Source organism: Limanda limanda, chromosome 16 (assembly GCF_963576545.1).
Source record: "Limanda limanda chromosome 16, fLimLim1.1, whole genome shotgun sequence".
Classification (NCBI taxonomy): Eukaryota; Metazoa; Chordata; class Actinopteri; order Pleuronectiformes; family Pleuronectidae; genus Limanda; species Limanda limanda.
Genome location: NC_083651.1, coordinates 17,533,204 through 17,553,685, shown reverse-complemented (window position 1 = coordinate 17,553,685; position 20,482 = coordinate 17,533,204). Strand labels below are relative to the sequence as shown.

Genomic DNA, 20,482 nt, shown 5'->3' with positions numbered 1-20,482 from the left:
CTAGGCCATCTTGTTTATATGGAGCCAGAGTCTGGGTGGTCGTAATCAGGGGGAAGGAGCCGTGGTTACAAGGTTCTGCCGATACACAAGTTAGTTTCAGCTGTCAGTTATTTCAAATCCCCTTGTTATAAAAAAAAAAATACTAATTAAACAGATAAGAACTACCAAAGATTAGAACAATTATTTGATGTGTACTTTGGTCCATGTCCCATCCACCAACAAGGAGGATGTATAAACTATACCTAAGTCAGCCACCAGAGGGTGATCTATAAAGTTGAGCAACAATGTGAATGTATGTGGTGCTTTATAATAATATTGTCTGAACGAATCGTATATGAAGTGAAAAGTATCGCTCCCACTACAGAACCCTGTGGAGCTCAATGACTAACTTTAGTTTGCATGGACGAGTCGTTAAGATTTAGCTGATAGGTGCAACATAAACCATTTTAGCTCTTTTCCTTTAATCCCTACAACATGTTCCAGTCTCGGTTCCAGAAGTGTTCTGGGTTCATACACATTATGACCAATGGATTTCCATGACTTTTCCATGACTTTTCAATAACTTTAAACCAAATTTCCATGACCGAACATTTTGTGAAATCTCTGTGACTAACATCTTATTTACGATCGACTTATCTTAAACCTCACATTCAGGTTATTCCTTCAAATTTGACTCTTGAGCATCACCCTGAACAAAACTCCATATCAGTAATGACTTTAATGATGAAGAACTTTTTCAATGGATTCTGACAAACAAGCTGAAACGAGCTGCTGTCTACTGACTGGACTTCCACCGTGTGATGGCCGTCTTCAGAGCCCTGTTGGGGGTCAGGAGTGTGGTCTGCAGGGGCAGGTTGGTCATGGGGCTGCTTCTGTTCTTGCCTCTGATCCAGCTCTCGATGGATTCCGTCTCGTAGGAATACCCGTCTGCGAGGTAGAAACACACTTTGTCACTTTGAAGACACTGACACAGTAACGTATGTTGATAAAGAAAATGTATAGATGTCCACAGAGGGAATCAAGGGCACTGGCTTTTTCCATTTCACTTTTTTCCCGTCTAACCTGCAGAGATGACTGGATCCCTCATCAGCTCTCTGGTGATTGGACACAGGAACTCATCAGGAGCGTCTGAGCCGCTCTGCTCTGCCTTCAAGGCCTCGATCTTCCTCAGGAGACGCCCGCGGAGGCCGAGCGACTCTGAGAAACCAACTGACGTGTTTAGTATTCTGGTCGTTGAATTACATCACACGCAGTGCAATTTCTTCCAACACTTAAACTTTATTGAACCAAAAGGGTTTTTGTATCCCACATTTAACCTGTTGGTTTTTTCTCGTAAAACGACTCACTGTGCTGCTTTAATGTGATTCCACCGAGACGCTTGGCTTCAGTGTTTCTCTGTGAAACACTTGACAGGCTCAAACAAAAGGGAGGAGGAATACAAATGGACCTCTGCTCAAAGACAAAGAGGCAGACACACTCACTGTGGGTTGATGTCTCCCCCTGACTTAATGTAGCTTTTGGTTCAAAGTGAACCCCTCTCATTACTCTACTTGAGAATAAAAGTCCAAAAGGCTCCAATCAGGGAGAAGTCGCTCTGCCGACAGCTGCACGTCGCGGCGTCGCCCTTTCAATTTGTCCTCGGCTGCAGATTTCAGCAGCAGCTACAATCGGAGGGACGACCTTTACGGCCACATGAGTAGTGGTTGTGTCTGCGTGTGGCCTCACAGAGGTGGGGGCCGGTGATGGAGCGGGTGGGAGCTGCCGCAGTGACATTTTTCCTCAAGTCCTTAAGAGACCTCGTCTTATCTCAAACGTCTCTCCGCAGTGAAACAAGCTGAACACGTTAAGTGCTTTAATTAATCCAGGAAATGACTCCGGGACGGGAGAAACTGCTCCTTCCAGCTCTATAGGGTTGGAGGTTTCCATAAGTTCCCACATCTTTCACGGTAGCTCGAGCCATTAGTACGATACCGTCCACTTTACATTTAGATAGATAATTTGATGAGACGCGGTGGACATCTCCTCGGAGCTACACTGAATTATATCCAAGAGGAATTCTTTTTTTTTTTTTCTCCCCTTACTCAAAGATTCATGAATATTTCATCAAGGAAAATGCGCTGGAATCACATTTGCTGTGTATGTGTGTGGTTAAGTGTGTGTGTGTGTGTGTGTGTGTGTGTGTGTGTGTGTGTGTGTGTGTGTGTGTGTGTGTGTGTGTGTGTGTGTGTGTGTGTGTGTGTGTGTGTTTGTGTGTGTGTGTCTACACTCACACAAACAGCATGGGAGGAATATGATAGTTGTTACTTGCAGGGCACAGAACGGAGAGGAAATGTGTCAATCTGCTGTTTCCACTGTTCTCACTCTGCTAATGAAACACACAGAAAAGCAATTCCCATTCAATAAAACCATGATTTGCATAACAGAGCAGCGTCGAGGATGAGTTGACTTTTTTTTTTTTTTTTAAACAGTGTTTACAGACAATTAGAGCAAACAACAACATTTTTTTCACCGTGATTAGGGATGTGATGCGACTTGTTACGTGATTACACTCAGTACCTGTAATCAGACTAACGGCAGCGTGTGAACTGTGTGACTCGCTGCCTTCGAAGCTGCGTGTGAAAATACGAATTCAACACAGACTGCACTTAGCTGAAACTACCAGAATATATAAAAACGCTCAGGCCTCCACCAAGAACACAAATTACAATCCAGGGAGTTTCAACAGAAGATAAAGAGGTTTTAATCTGTGGTGAGGACGTCATGCATAGTTTTGACCTGATGTCGTTTTCTAGAGAGAACTCTAGAAAAATATGGTGAAGAAGAAGAAGAACTGCAGAATAAGTAGAGATCATTTATTAAGATGAATTTTGTAGTTTGGAGATTTTTCAAATTGTTGCAAAGTGTTTTTACAGTACTTTGAAGTATCCTGAAATGATCTATTCCACAGTGAAAATGTTGGACTTTACTTTGAAAAATCTCCAAATCTATACAGTAAATATGTTTGATCCTCAGTATGTAGGTAGCCAGAGAAGTCCTGAACACAGGCACATCAGTCTCACTCTGAAGTTATTGAGCAAAGTGATTTTATAGAACTTTGAAATATGCAGAAATGAACTGATTTGATTGTACACATGTTGGACTTTACTTTGAAAAATCTCCAAATCTATAAAGTAAAAATGTGTGATCTTCAGTATGTAGGTAGTCAGTGAGGTCCTGAAAACAGGCATATCAGTCTCACTCTGGAATTATTGATCAAAGTGTTTTTACAGTATTTTGAAATATCCAGAAATTAGCTACTTGAAGCTAAAAATGTGTGACTTTTATTTTGTAAAATCTCTAAATTGATACGGTCAAAATGCTATTCATAAAAATGACACGTGAGACGATATATACTTCTGGTGAATATTAAGAGCACCTGTGCAGCCCAGCGTGGATTAATCTTATTTTAAAAGGGATTATAATTGTTTGTGACGTAAAGGTCATGGTGTGGGGTTCTGTCCTCGCTGCATCGTTTGTGATTAAACAGACACAAAACGCTGCAGCTTCGTATCAATAAATCAGATCTGTATTTTGGGGGGAAATAAATCAGTCCCTCAATAAAAGCTGCTTATATCACGCTATTGAATTTTGGGCTTGTCATGTTTTAGGATCAAACAGTAAATCCCCAGAAAAACACTGAATCCCTGTGTGTGTGTGGGAGTGTGTTTGTGTGTGTCTGTGTGCGAGTGTGAGTGTCTGTTTGTGTGTGTGTTGTACACTAATGTACGTGACTGTGTTTTATATCCTCACTAATTCCGATCTCTGAGGCTGTTTCCTTGCTCAGCTGGCTAAGCGCCGGTCCATCGATGTTGTTGGCTTTAAAGTTGCCGACAAGCTGCTCTAGTCCCTCCTCGTGCAGCCAAGTCTGCACATCATCCTCCGACCAATCAGCAAGCAGCGGCCTGAAGTGACCCGGCAACTTCCTTCCTGCAGTACACACAACAGGAAAGGAGGAAGTGCTCGACCATTACTCCCCCGTCTCTGGCAGCAAAAATATATCTGATGCAAACAAACGATTTCCCCTGACACTCTGCAGAAAAATGGACACAGTCGGAGACAATTAACCTTCACACATGCACATGCACATGCACATGCACATGCACATGCACATGCACATGCACATGCACATGCACATGCACACATCCCTGTTCTCACAAAGGTGCGATCAAAAGGAAGAGGGAAGAAAATGAGAGCCGGGGTTGTGTTATTTCAAACAGAGCCAGCATGCAGCTCATCAGCCGTCAGTGTGACGCCATGCGAGTGAGCAGCCGTCGTTTATCACGCCGGGCTGAGATGAACCGGCCCGGAGTGGTTCGGCCCGGCTGATGACTCCTCACAGCAGCCGCACGCTTCCCATCGCCCGTCATTAGCCCGAGACTGGAAGCTTCTCAAATAGCCCTGAGGACTGGAAGGTGTGGCTCATTACAACGCTCGCCCCATGGAGGGATTCTCACCCTCACCTCTTGCCTCTAACTATTCAAACTCCATGCATGTTTTTCCTTCACAAAAAAATTCGGTTTCAGATGCCAAAAGGCAATTTGATCGCCCCCATGTCAGAGAGAGAAGAGAAACAACGTTCACTCCAATTATAACATGTCCTGTGGCTGCACTGATATTTCTGCCTCTGATTGATCCATCCTTAATATCTCATTATAGTATTATTAAATCTCGTGATTGATTGTAAAAACACTGAAAGCTGATTCCAGGGGCACTGCAACAAGTTAGGCAAAGCAGGCAATTACCCAGGGCCCCCCCAGGGCTGAGAGGGGGGGCCCCCCTTGGAACTTTTGAATCCACAGCAGCAACAATTTTGTGAGAACCTCCTGAAACTCTAAAATTGGCTTTGAACGTCAGACTGTGTTGACATCATAGCACCTTATAGACATGCAGTGAACTCTGCATAATCTCCTGAGTCTCCTGCTGTGTTCTGCACAAGTAAAAGACAAACTGCAGAAAATGTCCAGACTCACGTGTCCGGACATTTACTGGAGTTCATGTCTGAAAATGACGTGTGTGGAGTTCGACCCAAAGCCATTAACTTTCTGCATAATGATTCAAAATGTAGAGGGTTTGGTTGAAGACCAGAATTTCTAAATGTGAACTGTGTATCTGGATGTCTGCCCTCAAACTTGTCTACTTTACTATTATCTATTTGTATGCACATAAACATGTTGTGCTCGGGGCCCTCGGAGACAGTCGGTGGAAACGCTGGTGGCTGATGCAGCAGCAGTCGTTGGGATCAGTCTGGAGCAAATTGTTGAAGCGACAGACACAACACATCCACTCACTGGAATCTGCACGACAGTGAGCAGAGGAACACCAGCTCGGTCTGGGAGTGTGTGGAGTCTCCCAGTCTGAGAGGCTGAGTCATGGAAACACGAAAACCTCAGAGCTTCACGGCTCAGCCTGCTCGCTTTAATTACTCAGACAGATGCACAAACAAGGCTTCTCTCCATAATCTCCATTCTTCACAGCTAAGAGGACGAGGCGGGTGATTGTCTATTTTTCTAACTGTCAACGAATCCCATGAACAGACAAAAGCCAGCGATGAATTTATTCTGTTAATAAGCATCGTCTGCCCAGTCTCGATTCATTCTTTGTACCTCGTGGTCAAACTAAACATGGAGCGGCAGCGTTTAGCTCAGTTCATTGAAAACTTCAAGATGTACAGTGTCCCACTGCTTTGGATTTACGGCCCCGTCTACAACACATGTTTTCCATCCCTGCTGCTGATTAGATCTTTAGTCAGGCTGAAGCTGGGAGGAGCTGGAAGTCATGTAATGTCACTAAAGCCTGTGAACTAATAAGAGTTGTTCTGATGGAGGAGCGGTGGGTCATTGTGCTGTGGTGGTACAACAGACCCCCAGGATCACTATTATTTAGTCATTAAACCTAATAAAAGGCTGCCTGCTGGAATAACTTCATGTTTACTGAATGTTTTTCTCTGCGTCAGCTCCAATCTAATTGACACCATGTCCAAGAATTCCTCTGTGTGGCTGCGTTGTGTTAAAATGGATTAAAAACTGAGTGTTGACCCTGTGAAAACCAACATGGAACATCATCTAGAAACAGATGCTAATTGGCACTAAACTAATAACAGTTGAGGCTGATGGAAACATAATTAGTAAATCTAAATCAAGAGTTTTTGTGTGGATGAAAATTCAGTGCAAGCCCAACAATAGTTGCTGAGATATTTTTTACTGGTGGACTGACACTGATTCCCAGAGTCATGGCTGTAACATCGCTAAAAACTAAATCATGTTGTAGGATATAACACAGCCTCTTTGGATCTGAAACTATAAACTGCATCATTTAACAATAGAGAAGGAATATATGGGCTTTGGTAAAAAACTACAGAGATTAACCAATTGTTGGTTTTAGTCTTTTCATGGGATTTGTTGGCGTGGAGAGAAAGAATAATGGCAGATGTTTATTTTGGGTAAAGTGCAACTTCTCTTCATGGCTTCACCCGAAACTGAACCTTTTTTGTTCCTGGCTTCACACAACCCAGTTTACAGCATGTAGATATACAGTGGACCTACATGACAAACACAACATGGGGAAAGCTCTCCTTACATGCAACATAGAGAAAACTAGAATGGCACTCAGGTGAATGCAAAGCCCAAGAGTTCCCTGAAATTCAATCAAGCTGCACACACTCAGAGATATAAGTCTGTTAAATACGCCTGGGTTTTTTCCCCAACAAGATCCATAAATTATTACCGATAGGAAACTGGTGAAAATGTTAACGCCATGTCTTGCAATGTTTAAGGAAGTAAAACCAAAAACCCTGGATCCCCACAGTTTGCACGGATCTGTGCCAAAGTTTGATGGATTCTCTCTTGGCCCACATCCAACCCTTCCCCAGTTTTGTGGAAATCACATTACAGTCGGAAAAAACAACAGGCATAAAAGACATAACCTACTTGGCAGAGACTGGAAGAGAAGCGGGAAATGAAAGGAGGATCGGGACATGGAATTATCTAAACACCTGCACGAAGACTTATATTAACTTCCTGCTGACACTGACCCAAACATGAGATTATTTCAAAAGAACTGGACACACACACACAAAATAGAAATTGAGACACAGCACTTTTCAGCTCTTATACGTCTGTGAATGAAGAATTCTAAGGGCAAAACAAAGCAATGGATTTATTTACCTTGGCACTCTGTCGGCCTCGATTCAGCCGCTGCGGGAGAACATGAAAGAGAATAAGTTTAATATGTGAAGAGAAAGAAAGAGAAGATTAAAGGAGAGGGGGAGATGAGGAGTAAGAGAAAGAGGGAGGGAGAAAGTCAGATCTCAATTGAGGAGGAATTTGCTTTGTCAACACGGGGCTGACTGATGGCAGATGGAGGAGCTTCCCTGATGAAGCTTCAAGGCCTCCAGATGTCTGACGATTGCACCTTTTCATTTTCTTTTCCAAATATTGTCTTTCATGTCGGGCTGGAAGATGATTCTCCTCCATAACAAGCCGCTCTCCCCGGGCTCAGCGGTAGTTTCCTTGAGACGCTGCAGCCAGACACCAGCACACATGTAATATGAGCCTCCTCCCGCTGGACATCTCCCAGAACACTCGTTCAGGGGAAGCTTCCAATGGCTTCTGGGCTCTGAGGCCGCTGCTAAGGGCCTCTTTTAAAAAGAGGAGTGATTGCGCGTTGGTTGGAGTCTGACCCCCCCCCCGAACAATCCCCTGTTAAGCATTTACCAGTTAAGCCGTCTCCATCTCCTATTCTCCACACGTTCACCGTTCTGTCCATGGAGCCGGTTGCAATCCACTGCTTGGTGGGAGACAGAGCCACAGCAGTGACATACCTGCAGGGTGAGGGGGGGGAAATGTGTGTGTGACAGAGAGAAACTTGCACAGGAAGAGATCTGCGTTACTAGTCACGTTTCCTCTTCATACAAAACATATCTAAATCAAGTCTTAGATCGTTCAGTATCTTAAATCCGTTCAAACACTTCAAAGCGCTCTGCCCCCCCCCGCGGTGCCACTTCAATGACTCCACTGGCGAGGGGAGCCGAGCAGCGCCCTGTTGCATCAGCGCACCCGGGGCTTCTGGGAGAACAACTAATCAAGCAAAAATCACACGTTTGGATGCCAAACACTGGGAATCCGATTCTGATGGTGTTTGTCTGCAGAGATTCAACCAGCTCACCTGTCGTGCTGTTTCAGAGTGTGGAGCAGGGCTCCGGTGTTCTGGGAACAGAGCAGAAAAATCTTTGTTTTTCTCTCAAACCACCTGAAGGCAACAGAGTGTGAGAGTTCTCTGTGTTTTACGCACTGTGTCATGTACTGTAACACTTTTATCCACTGAACTGTTGAGGAGATGGAGAGTGAAGTGTTTAATTTTCAGGATTCACATGCAGGCATTTGCATTATAGAATAACTGTTGTTATAAAAAACAAATTTTCACATGTTGCTGTCTAAGTGTCACAAACAGAGCAGAGATTATGGACCCAGCAAAAGCTACAGACACCAAACACACTCCTCCGGTGGTGACTGAGGGAACAGCAGCACCACAGATCCGCTCAGAGAACCAGGGAGGAGAGATTCCTTTAAACTTCCTCTGATCCCAGGGAGGTGATTGTTTTACAGTAAATGATTAAAAAAATAAAATAAAAAGACGGATAAAAAGGACGATATTCAGATGTGTTTGTGGGGAGTGTGTCTTCTCACCCTGAGACGACCAGATCTCCATCAGTGGAGAGGGCACAGGACAGAACTGGAGCCGAGTGACTGGTGAGAGTGTGGAGGAGCTTCATGACCCAGGCTGAACAAGCAGAAGCACACGCACACACACACGCACGCACGCACGCACGCACGCACACACACACACACACACACACACACACACACACACACACACACACACACACACACACACACACACACACACACACACACACACACACACACAACAAACAGTCAAAGCAAAGTTGCGTACTTAATTTCTTCAGTAATCAGACTCCTGCAATTCGTCCAAAAATTCTAAAATTAAGTCCCTCATCAACATGCACGCACACACACACACACACACTCTCACACACAAACACACACACAACACACACACATTTGTACGTCTATCTAGTGATGACACTAATTGACTGAATACATCCAATAACCTTAACCATACAAACTAAATGCTTAATCCTAACCGTAACCCTAAATTAAACCCTAATTCTAAGCCTTACTCTAAAATCAACTCTTAACCCTCAAACAGCACGTTGGGAAAGTGAGTGTCCTCACTCTGTAAGGTCTAAATGGTCCTCACAAAGACATAAGTACAGGAAAACAAACACAAGGTCAAAGCAAAGTTGTTGTCAGAAAATACTAAATTTCAGGACCTCACAACACTTGGACACACACACACACACACACACAGTCGCTTCTCTATGACTTCAGAGGACTTTACGTTACATTGAATTTTCAAAATGCCCTCTAAACTAACTAAAGTTACGTCTTGCCTAACCTTAAAACATGTCTTCACCTAGATTTAAGTCACAAAGACTTGCTTTTGTCCCCATAAGGAAGACAAGTTTCCATAATATGACTGTGTAAACAGATTTAGGTCCCCACAACATTAGTAATACCAAAACCACCCACACCCACACCCACACACACACACACACACACACACAAGGTCAAAGCAAAGTTGTGTCTATTTATTCAACTACCGGCCTCCTGCAATTTGTCAAAAATACTGAAATTCAGTCCTTTGCAACAACACAAACACACACACCCACACACACACTTCACAGTGCATCATCAGCTGGACCCCCACCCCACAGTCTGACAACCCAAAACTTGTCTCTTTTTCTTTTTTATCAACAGCTCTCTCCCCTGTCTGGCTGGGAGCGGTGCCACCTGCTGACAGCTGCTGGGAAACAAAAGCTTCTTCTTCTGGGCAGTGAAGCTGTGGTTCTCACAGCCGGAGATACGGAGACACTTCAAAGAAATACACCCCTGTGCTCCCAATTCCACTGTTTGTGCGAAAACTAATTGGTCCGTAGCATTGTTTAAATTATCAGCTCGTAAAACAAATGTTTTAAATCAAACTTCCATTAGGGAACAAACTGTTGTGTGGACAGATCATTTGTTATTTTCGTGCATATTCGTGAGGCGATGTGAAACAAACACAGGTGAGGCTGGAGAAAGGAAACTGAACAAATTAATAAAGCAGAGAAAATACATTGTAGGCATGAGATATCAAAACAAAACGAATGTGATCTGTATGCAAGAGGCTTCTAGGTTTTAGGAAAAATATTTGACTAACAATAGTTTAAAAGATTTGATCCACAGAGCTTCCAAACAGCTCTGGAATCTAACTATTCCATCTGCCATCAACATATCAGGCCCATGGCAGGGATCAGAAAAATACTCCACATCAACAGCAGACACAGAAATCCCAGTTTCAAACCAGCTCCTCCACAGAGACACATGTGGACAACAGTGTTTTAAAGGAAGTAAACAAGGTTTGTGTTCTTCTACAAGCTGCTCAGAGAGAGAGAGAACATCCCCACGGACCCCAGCAGGGTCACAACACAGGACACGCTGCATCCTCCCCAGAAATGCCTGTTACCACGGCAACACATCTTAGGGAGCGTGCAACATGGCGTTCTCACAGACGCCAACACACAGTCTGTAAGCAGGTGGCGCAACCTGAGAGAAAACACACAGCGTTTACTGCGATCGCTCGTACAAGATAGGAATGTCAGAGTGGATATACGCCCCTCCCAACTCATCACAACACACACACACACACACACACACACACACACACACACACACACACACACACACACACACACACACACACACACGCACACACACACACGCACACACACACACACACACACACACACACACACACACACACACAAACACACACACACACACCTCTGCTGCTTCTGTATTTCAAGAGAATGTCTTAAAGTGATGCATTATTAATGACTCAGTCTGCAGCTGATTTATTCCACACACTAATAAAATTCCTCTATTCTGCAGAGATCTCAAGGTTAAAGCTCTCTGTCTCTCCCTCTCTCACCCCTTCTCTCTCTTTCTCTCGTACCTGCTCCTTCACGCTGGGAAACGTATTTTCAGCTGGCTGTCCTGTCCACAGGAGGCCAGTCGAAACTCCACACAGCAGCCATCTGCAACACACACACACACACACACACACACACACACACACACACACACACACACACACACACACACACACACACACACACACACACACACACACACACACACACACACGCACACGCACACGCACACGCACACGCTTAACTGAGTTTAATAACCAAACATGAATAGATGCTCTCTAACTGACTGTGTGTGTGAACATGATGCAGCATGAATCTTTTACACAGTAAGTGCCATAGATAAAGTCTTTGGATTAGAATCAGGTTTTCATAATTAGATTTATGAGCTTTTAATTCAAAATCAACATCATAAAATTAACATTATGATTCAAGACAGGTGTGCAACAGGTTGTTTTCAACAATCTGCTCTCTGTGAAAACTTAAAATTGTGCGTGAATGGATTTTATATTTTATATGAGACGAACAGGAGAGAACTGGATCTCCTGGGAATAACAGAGCTGTAAAAGTGGATATACTGCTGAAATAGTTCCTTGAGAGTTTCTCTACAATATTCAGCAAGGAAATTATTAAAATATGAAGATTCCTAAATCTAGATTCCTTGTTATTTTCTGATTTAATAACAGCAGCTCCTCTAGTTGAGGAAGCTGTAAATCATGAGTATTATCCACCGTTCAGTTGTGTTTCAGTTCAGTAAGTAGGAGACACAGTCAGAGTTCCAGTCAACACGTTGATAGATTTAGTTCTTTCTTTACAGGAAGCTGATTTACAGAATGATTCACCACATGAGGCTGCAGAGGGCGCTGTTGCTCAGTGAAAGTGACAGTGTTGCTTTGAATGAAAGAGAACAACTACAGATCCACAAACTGATGTGTTCACCTTGTTTTTATTTTCTCCAAACAACATGAATCACAATATCCAATTCAAAATTGTTGAACAAAAAACGAAATATCTGCATGCAGGTGAATATAAAAGGAAATGTGTGTTTGTGTGATTTGACTGAATTGACCCTTGGAGCTCTCTGAACTCACCAGGGCTGAGGTGCGGTGCCGAGCTGCAGCAGGTGACTCCCAGGTCGTGGGCGTCCTTCTCGGCGTGCAGGAGGCTGATGTCCACAGTTTAAGGTCGCCGTTGGTGCAGCCGGTCACGAAGACCTGGCCACACGGCGAGAAGCAGCAGGCCACCACACTGGCCTGGCTCACTGAACTGCATCTGTGTGGGAAACAACACCACTTAACAGGAAGGGAGTGAAGTAGAGACTCAACATGAACCAGTTTAAAAACAACTTTGGCTTAGACTGTGAAGTTTAACATGACCTGTGAGAGTGAATGGACAGAACAGGCCTGAGGGGATGAGGGTCAGGACGTGGAATTAGAAGATTAAGAGACAAATAATCTTCACAAAATGATTTTGCACATTCAAGGACACGTTTTATCAACTTAGTCCATCAGCTTCATTGATGTGATTGTGTTTCATCTTCTTTAGTCCCATGTGTCTTTTCAAAGCAGTAATATGACTTTAAACCTTATTTGATGCAGCCCTGTATTAAGCTTTAATCTTTCTTTAGAAGATGAGTTCAGCTAATGAATTGATTACAGGTTAAATTTATATACAAACAGAATCTTAATTTGAGACATCAGGTACAACATTAATGCAGTATTTCCTTTTAAATGTTAAATGTGTTGTGTGTCTGTGCTCCACTCACTCTGACCAATACTTTAATAATTTGATGGCACATGATCCCGTTAACCATTACGTTTTACTAAACAATATAAATCAAGGCAGAACCTACTGCTGATGAAGGTTTTACCAGATGTGGCCAAGGCAAACAATCACACTGATGCTCAAACAATTGATCAGTCGAACAGTTGATTGACATAAAACTAAACTGCAACTAATGTGATAATTGATTATTAATAGGGTTGCAAAATTCCGGGAATGTTCAAAGTTGGAAACTTTCCATGGGAATTAACGGGAATTAACGGGAATAAACTGGAAATATACAGACATAAATATAAACATTTTGTTTTGTCATAGGCTGATTTGAGTCCTGAGGAAACTTTGGGCACTTGACTATATGCTTCTGCATCGTTGTGTCATTCTTAACATAGGTCTTTGCACAGTATTTGCAAATGTACACAGCCTTTCCTTCTACATAGGATGGGGTGAAATGTCTCCACACATGAGATAGTGCACGTGGCATTGTTCTGTAGAATAAGATGAGAAAAAAGTTGTAAAAAAACACTGATGCAATGCCAGAGATATAAATAGTTAGCCAAACAATTGGAATCGTCTGTACTCATATTTTACAATTGATGGATAAATGAATGGAAATAGGCTAGATGAACAGATGAACAATCTTCAATCAGCATGCTATTATATTTTCCCCACTAATATCATCGAATCTTACCTGACTAGTCCTGCACACTACAGCAGGCCTCAGTAGCCCTGCTGTAGAGTGAAGGATGCTGGGGATTATCTGTGCATGTGATGAAAGAATGCACAGTGGAGGGTTGAAATTCAAAGTGCAGCGTGTGCTGCATTCCATACATCTTTTAAAATAGAGTTTTGAATGATGTTTTTATTGCTCAGCGTCTAATTTGCGTAGTTTTTTTTTTTTCAAAATTCCCAAAATTCCCGAGCTTAACTTCCCATGGAAAGTTTCTGGAAAGTTTCCGGAAATTTACCGGAAACTTTCCGACCCTTTGCAACCCTAATTATTAATGTTTGTTTTTATGCTAAAATACCAAACATTTGTTGGTTCCACATTCTCATATGTGGATCTGACGCTTTTCACACAGAACTTATAATCTTTGATTGATTGGTTTATTTATCTTACTTGTTGATGCAGTGAAATAGTCAAACAACAACTCACACAGCCGACTCCATAGACTCGGGATGTTGACTTGACAAATAACTTCAAGGTTAGGTGTGTAGAATTTAGTGACACCTAGTGGTGAAGTTGCATGTTGCAGCTGAATACCTCTCACCTCACCCTCCGCTTCCAAACATGAAAGAGAACCTGTGGTAACCTTCAGTTGTCATGAAAAACTCAAAGGTGTTTAGTTTGTCCAGTTTGGGCTACTGTATAAAAACAGGAACTCCTCCTGATGCAAATATAAAGTATTTAAATATAGAGGGTCCATTCTAGGGGAAAGAAAATAACATTTTGTACAATTTAGATGAAACAAACTATTGAAAACATCACGAGGATTGTTTTATATTAAATTTCCTCTTTCCATTATAGATCCTTTCACCTGAATCTTACACACTGGACCATTAAGAACTTATAGTTTGGCAGTTGTTTACAGTATGATGCATGTTTATAGATTTATGTTTATTTTTTATTGTATTAATATGATGAATGGTTTGTGACTTCATACCTGAAGTGTCACTTTAAACTCAGAGCCGGGGCGTGTGGGGTTCTCCTGTACCTGCGCAGTGTCTTGCAGGTCCACGGTGCCGTCCGAGGCTCCGGCCACCAGGAGGCAGGAGTCCGGGGCCAGGGCGCAGACCCGGAGCGGACTGCGGCCCGGGTGCTGCAGCTCCGCGGCCGCCTCGCCGGTGTCCGGGCTCCACACCACGATGGACCCGTCCGTAGAGCAGCTCACCAGGATCCGGCCGCAGGAGCTGAGGCAGCAGCAGTAGCCGTGTCCGGACAGCGGGGAGCCGGGCAGCTCAGAGAAACCCTCCGCGCTGTCGTACACGCGGAGGGTTTTATCGGCCGAGCAGGTGGCGAGCAGGCCCGCAGAGAAGCAGACGCAGCTCAGCTCGTCGGTGTGCTGCCGCAGAGTGTGGACTAGTGTCACCATGATGATGAAGAGGAGGAGGAGGAGGAGGAGGTTCACTCACCAGGGGGCGCACACTGATCTAATATGAGACAAACAGCTGATGGGAGCTGTCAGAGGGATGAAGGCGGATGTGAATCCTCTCGGGAGGAACATGGACTTCCTGGTTCGGTTATACAGTGGTTATCTCAGATGTTATCAGTCACGTGATCCTCAGTCACACAATGCTCACTTCTTCTGACAGTTTGACCTTCTCCTAGTGAAGGGATTTCACTTTGTTGTTGTTGCTGAACTCCAAATCATAATCAGTTATTATTTAATCTTTAAATTTGAAGGTGATCATCAGAGACAAATGCATCAAGTATGAAAACCTATCACAACCCAGAGTGGCTCTTTTCAGTGGAGCTGATTTAATCTACTTTACATTATAACAATAACAGTATACTGTATTACATTTCATCTGTTGATCATTTATATTCAGAATTCAACCTGCTGATTATCCAACTTCTGTAGCTGGGAAATTAAAGTAAGCAGTAACACTGGAGTGAATATTTCCCAGTGAAGTGGTGTATGTATGAAGTTGAAAAAATGCAAAATCCTTAACAGTAAAACAGTAAATCCCTCAAAATATTACTGAAGTAGTGAATTAACCTTCATTGACACTGATGCGTTGAACCCTATAGCATGTTTATGATTAACTTCTGCTCTTTTAGTCCATTCACACCTCAAAATCTTTTTTTAAAGTAGCGTAACTATATAATTTCCACTGAAGTGTCTGTAAAATACGCTTACTTAGAATTAAAATTAAAAAAGTCCTGTTATTATTTTATCTTAAATATTAAGATAATTGTCAGAATTATTTAAAATCCACATCAACCGATTTGAGCTCCTTTAAATGATGTTAGATCATCAGATCTCAAACTAGACTTTGTATTTTATTTGTTGATCATGTTTTATTTTACCAACTAACTACGCTGTGAAACGTTAGTAAGCAGCAGGAGCGAAGTGAAAAAATAACTGAAACACTTCCCAGTGAAGAGAAGTATAAAGTAGAAAAAATATGTTCCCAATAAGTGTCCTTCAAATAACATCTTAAATGATTATTAAACTTATCTTCAAAGCTAAAAAGGCTGAGATTCTTCTTAATAAGTATTACTTCTGGAAAAAAAACTTTTATTTGATCTGTGCCACACATCCACCATTTAAAAAGAATATACCTACAAAAGTTGCTACTACTATATTCATAGTAAAATCCAGTTACTTCCAAGTCTTCCGGCTGCAGCTGTCTGGAGACGCCTCCAGCCGACCGTGACTCCGTCCAACTCCCTGCTGGATTAAAGCCCAGCGCAGGTGTCACGTCTGTCCGCAGGACGTCTGACAAGACTGGTTAAAGGAACGGCTCGGAGATCAAACACGATGCACCACAGAGAACTTTGCATTTTGTGTAAGGGGGTTTCTTACAGTATGTTGTGCAGGACACACACAGAGCAAACACACACTGTAAATAGAAAAAGAAGAAAGAGACGAATGCACTACTCCGTTCACTGTTCAGAGGTCAGGCACTGCAATACTGAGGAAAGCAGTGTTTGAGTGGATGTTCAGACAGAGTGTTTGAAATGCTACAATATCCTGATCCACAGAGACGGTTCAGTATGTACACTATACATTTTAGAAATGTAAATAAAGACAGCAATGAACACTATACATGTGACAGTAAACCTCCGTATCTTTTTACACTTAAACAGAACAGTAGCACCGCTGGACCCCATAGTTACAAATAAATGCTGTAAACTTCTTTTTTTTTCCTGATCAGCTTGATCAGTAGTCCATAAAACAATCTTCAGACGTAGTTAAAGCTGTGTGCCATCTCCTTCCGTTTCTTAGAAAAGACTCAAACATAAATATGAAAAATAAATACACATATACAAAAAGCTGTACTGCAGTGCTGATGATAAGAAAGAGTCAATGACCTCTTTAGATTCCCAAACAAAATGTTGAGTTATTTTCATGAAGTAAACAGTATTGCACTTGAAGATACTGATCCATGGAGTGTTAGTTTGTCCTTTCACATTGCACATCAGCTTTATTACAGCTCTACACTGATCTAGTGTCACAGGTGAAGAGAAGGCCTCCGACACCAAAGAGGAAGTTTGATATGTAGAAAGTAGCACACATTATTTTCTTTATTTTATTTTTTGTTTTACTTCAGCAGCTCAGTCCATCGTTTGTCAAAGAATTCTCTCATGTTGTGTCCGGCTTGTCCGATTTCTGAATCGTCCTCGTTGTATTTCTCGCAGTTGTCAAAAACAAGGTTGACGTCCATGATGAATGTCTCTAAATTTAAGTACCTGCAAAGATTAGAAAATGGTTTAGTTGTAATTCAGAGGCAGCATTCAAATCAGAAAAGTAACTGAAATAAAGGATGTATGAATGTATGTATAACACAAACGTACTGGTTGTTGGTGAGTTTTTCTCTGATGGTGGAGAAGTCCATGGGCTTCTTGATGACCTTCTTGTATCCGGGTACAGCTTTGTAATTGACTGGAGTAAGAAAGGGCCACGCGTCCTGATGAGCCTCCAGCTCAGCCAGCAGAACTCTGGAGGAGTGAACAGTTGACAAAGCTGAGCTTTTAATATAGTTTCAGATATTTGTGAAAAAGCTTGAAACAGATTTTTAAGTGAACAATGATGATTGGACATGTCATCACAGCTCATCTAACCAGATAACCAACAACAGTCCCCTTACGAAACCACAGTTAGATTCTTTACATCTGGATTTTTATTTGGATCTGCACACGCTCATAAATACCAGTCCTGGTTTTTTCACGAAGATCCATAAATCATTCTCTGAGAAATTAGCAAAAATGTTGCGAAACACAATCTCTTGAAATGTTAAAGTAGGAAAAAAATACCTTTATTCACAACTAAATCTAATCTGATGGGTTCTTCCTTGGATAACGTCCCAGTCCCCCACTGTTTGCGTTTTTAACAGTGAGAAGAAATAAATGTAGTTTTCTATCCATGCAGTGAGGATGCGTTCACACCTACCGGCACATTTCCAGCCCATTTGTGTCGTCTTTGGCCAGTTTGGCTTTTTTGGCACCGGACCCGGGGCTGTCAGGCTTGGCCTGGGAGCTGGGCGGACTGTCGTCTGCCCTCCTCCTCTTCGACTCCTTGGTACCTTTCTTTGGCGCGCTGCTGCTGCTGCTGGCAGCCTCCTCTTTGATGGGCTCTCCTACCACAGATGGCTTACTATTTCGTTTTACATCGCTGCCTCTCTTCCCTCCCCCAGCTGTTCGGTTCTGTTGCTTCCTCCTCCAGGGGGAATGACCGCTTTCCTGAAAGACAGGACATAAAAACGACTGGTGAGGAGCCACGCGAAACATATAACGTGCAGATTTATTAAATGTATGTGGACATGTGGAACAATGAAGATATCATTTGACAGTTGAACAGATTGAGGCTCGTAGATCAGCACTGCTTGTGGAAAAAAAGTCTCAGGTTTACCTTTGCTACACAAGTGGGACAGAACCAGTCGCCGTCAGGAACTGTGGTGATCTTAGGTTTGAGGCAGTAGGTGTGGCAGCCGTTATCACAGCCGTCACAAAGTAAGAGCAGGTCTTCATTATCCCCCTTTTGACAACAGTGGCAGTACTGGAAACAAAAAGAAAACACCAACAGTTACAAATTCACACAGAGACAACGTGCACTGATAAAGGGATTTATGACATATTGAAAGATGCAGATTGAGTTTTTATCTGATATTGTTGTTTCCTGGTGATGGTGCATTATAAATTGATGCTAGTGTATTTTCCTTCTTATCCTCTGTAGCCTGTATAATTGTTTACCAAAATCTGTTTTTATTTTTAATGAATTGAAATTAGAAGCCATGCAGTGTGAAAGTATCGTTGTGTAGTGTGAGCTATAAAACTGTTGAGGAGTTGATTTCATGTCCCTGATAACCAGTCAATATGCCAGAAACATGCTTCAGCCTCAGTTCCTGAGCTACGGTGCTGAGGAATGGCCAGAAAACTGCTTTTGCAGAACATTATGATACCACAGTGAAATTGACCTTTGACGTTTTGGATAAAACTCTCAAAATGGGTCACAAACAACACATGACTTCTTGATTTATGGCAGAAGAGAATGGGACAGACGGACGGACAGATAATGCACAATCATAACGCCTGCAGTTCATGGCTGTCGCTGGCATGGACAAAATAAAAACAAATATTTGATAGCGAGAGAAACGAGGCATCACTAACCACTTTCATGATGGAGCGTTCCCAGGCGATGGATTTCTGCAGCTGCTGAATGCAGAGCGACAGCTGAGCCGAGCTGCGGACTTCTCCGAGGGCTTTGTGCCACAGCCTCATCCCAGGAGTCGCCTCCTCCTCACTGCTTTGAGGTTACACAGAGTGAGACTGCAGTGTTAATGGACAGCATCACATACACAAGCAGTGACTTCAGGGAAATCAGTGGGTAAAGATAAACTGTACATTGCACATTGAGGATGTCGGTACTCGACTGGGATACTTCATGCAGAGGAACAAACTACTTATCCTACAGACACAGGCACAGTGGTATTATTCTGTTTGGTCTGAGGGTTCATTTCTCTGTAGGTACCTTCGTTGGATGTTCTCCTCCAGCTCGGCCAGCCTCATGACAGCTATATCAAGAGGATTGTTAGGCCGCCGCACGACACTGCCGTGGAGTTTCTCCGGGCTTGTTTCTCTTTGCCACTTGTTCTCGGGAGCTGGAGAAGAGAGGAGCTTGTCCTCTTGATAGACCAGATCCTCCCTCTCTGACTCGGGCTCAGGGTGCATCCAGCCCTGAGGGACACAGAGTTGAAATATGGTGTTTGGTGACACAGTAGGGACCCAAAAATCCTATCTGAGCACATACTGGAGAAATAGTCTTGAAATTAACCTGGGATATTTGCATTCGTATGAGCTGTAAGTTGACAAACGTGCAGGAAGCTTTTACCTTGATCTGCAGACCGGCAGAGACAACTCTCCTCTCCAGAGCCTCCACCTGCTGCAGTTGGCTGATGTCCACCTCCATCGCCTGCTCCTCCACACACCAGCTCTCCACAGTTTTCTCACTCACTTCCTGTTTCTCCAGGTTTGCCACATCGAACGCTGCCCCCATAGATAGATACAAACAATACAGCAAATGACTGTCTATGAAAAGCAACATATTTATACATATTCATTTGGGAGCAGGTGACATGAAAATATCAAATAACAGTTTGTTTTGCATTAAAGAGAATTAAAGTGAGCAGAGGAGTTGTGGACGCACCATCTTCGCTGTTGGCACAGAGCTGGGTCACATACTCCATGTGTTTTTGGAACTGTTTCTGTAGGACCTTCTCTCTGATGCCTCGACTGTGGAGCGCCTTCACCAGACTGTGGAGCTCCTGCACGCCTGACACTCGCCACCAACCGTGCAGCATCTCTGCCAACAAAAGAGAGAAGTATTGTTAATTGCTTCATTTTAGCAACATAAGGAAGTTGTAAAGCTGAGTGACAGTCATCACAGCATG

At 43.0% G+C, this 20,482-nt stretch overlaps 1 protein-coding gene and 1 pseudogene across 1 annotated transcript in view; both read right to left on the bottom strand.

Annotated features, from left to right (window-relative positions):
* Nucleotides 1–483: 483 nt before the first annotated feature.
* On the bottom strand, nucleotides 484–15,103 carry LOC133021332 (WD repeat, SAM and U-box domain-containing protein 1-like; annotated as a pseudogene).
* A 995-nt stretch (nucleotides 15,104–16,098) lies between these two features.
* Nucleotides 16,099–20,482, bottom strand: part of LOC133021331 (bromodomain adjacent to zinc finger domain protein 2B) — a 47,836-nt gene continuing 43,452 nt past the window's right edge. Inside the window, exons 32-39 of the mRNA XM_061088124.1 lie at nucleotides 20,239–20,394; nucleotides 19,924–20,078; nucleotides 19,564–19,769; nucleotides 19,203–19,338; nucleotides 18,445–18,591; nucleotides 17,986–18,275; nucleotides 17,391–17,534; nucleotides 16,099–17,285 (exon numbers count right to left, since the gene is read on the bottom strand). Of these exons, the coding sequence (XP_060944107.1) occupies nucleotides 17,138–17,285; nucleotides 17,391–17,534; nucleotides 17,986–18,275; nucleotides 18,445–18,591; nucleotides 19,203–19,338; nucleotides 19,564–19,769; nucleotides 19,924–20,078; nucleotides 20,239–20,394 (1,382 nt within the window). The 3' untranslated portion in view covers nucleotides 16,099–17,137. The remainder of the gene's footprint in view (nucleotides 17,286–17,390; nucleotides 17,535–17,985; nucleotides 18,276–18,444; nucleotides 18,592–19,202; nucleotides 19,339–19,563; nucleotides 19,770–19,923; nucleotides 20,079–20,238; nucleotides 20,395–20,482) is intronic.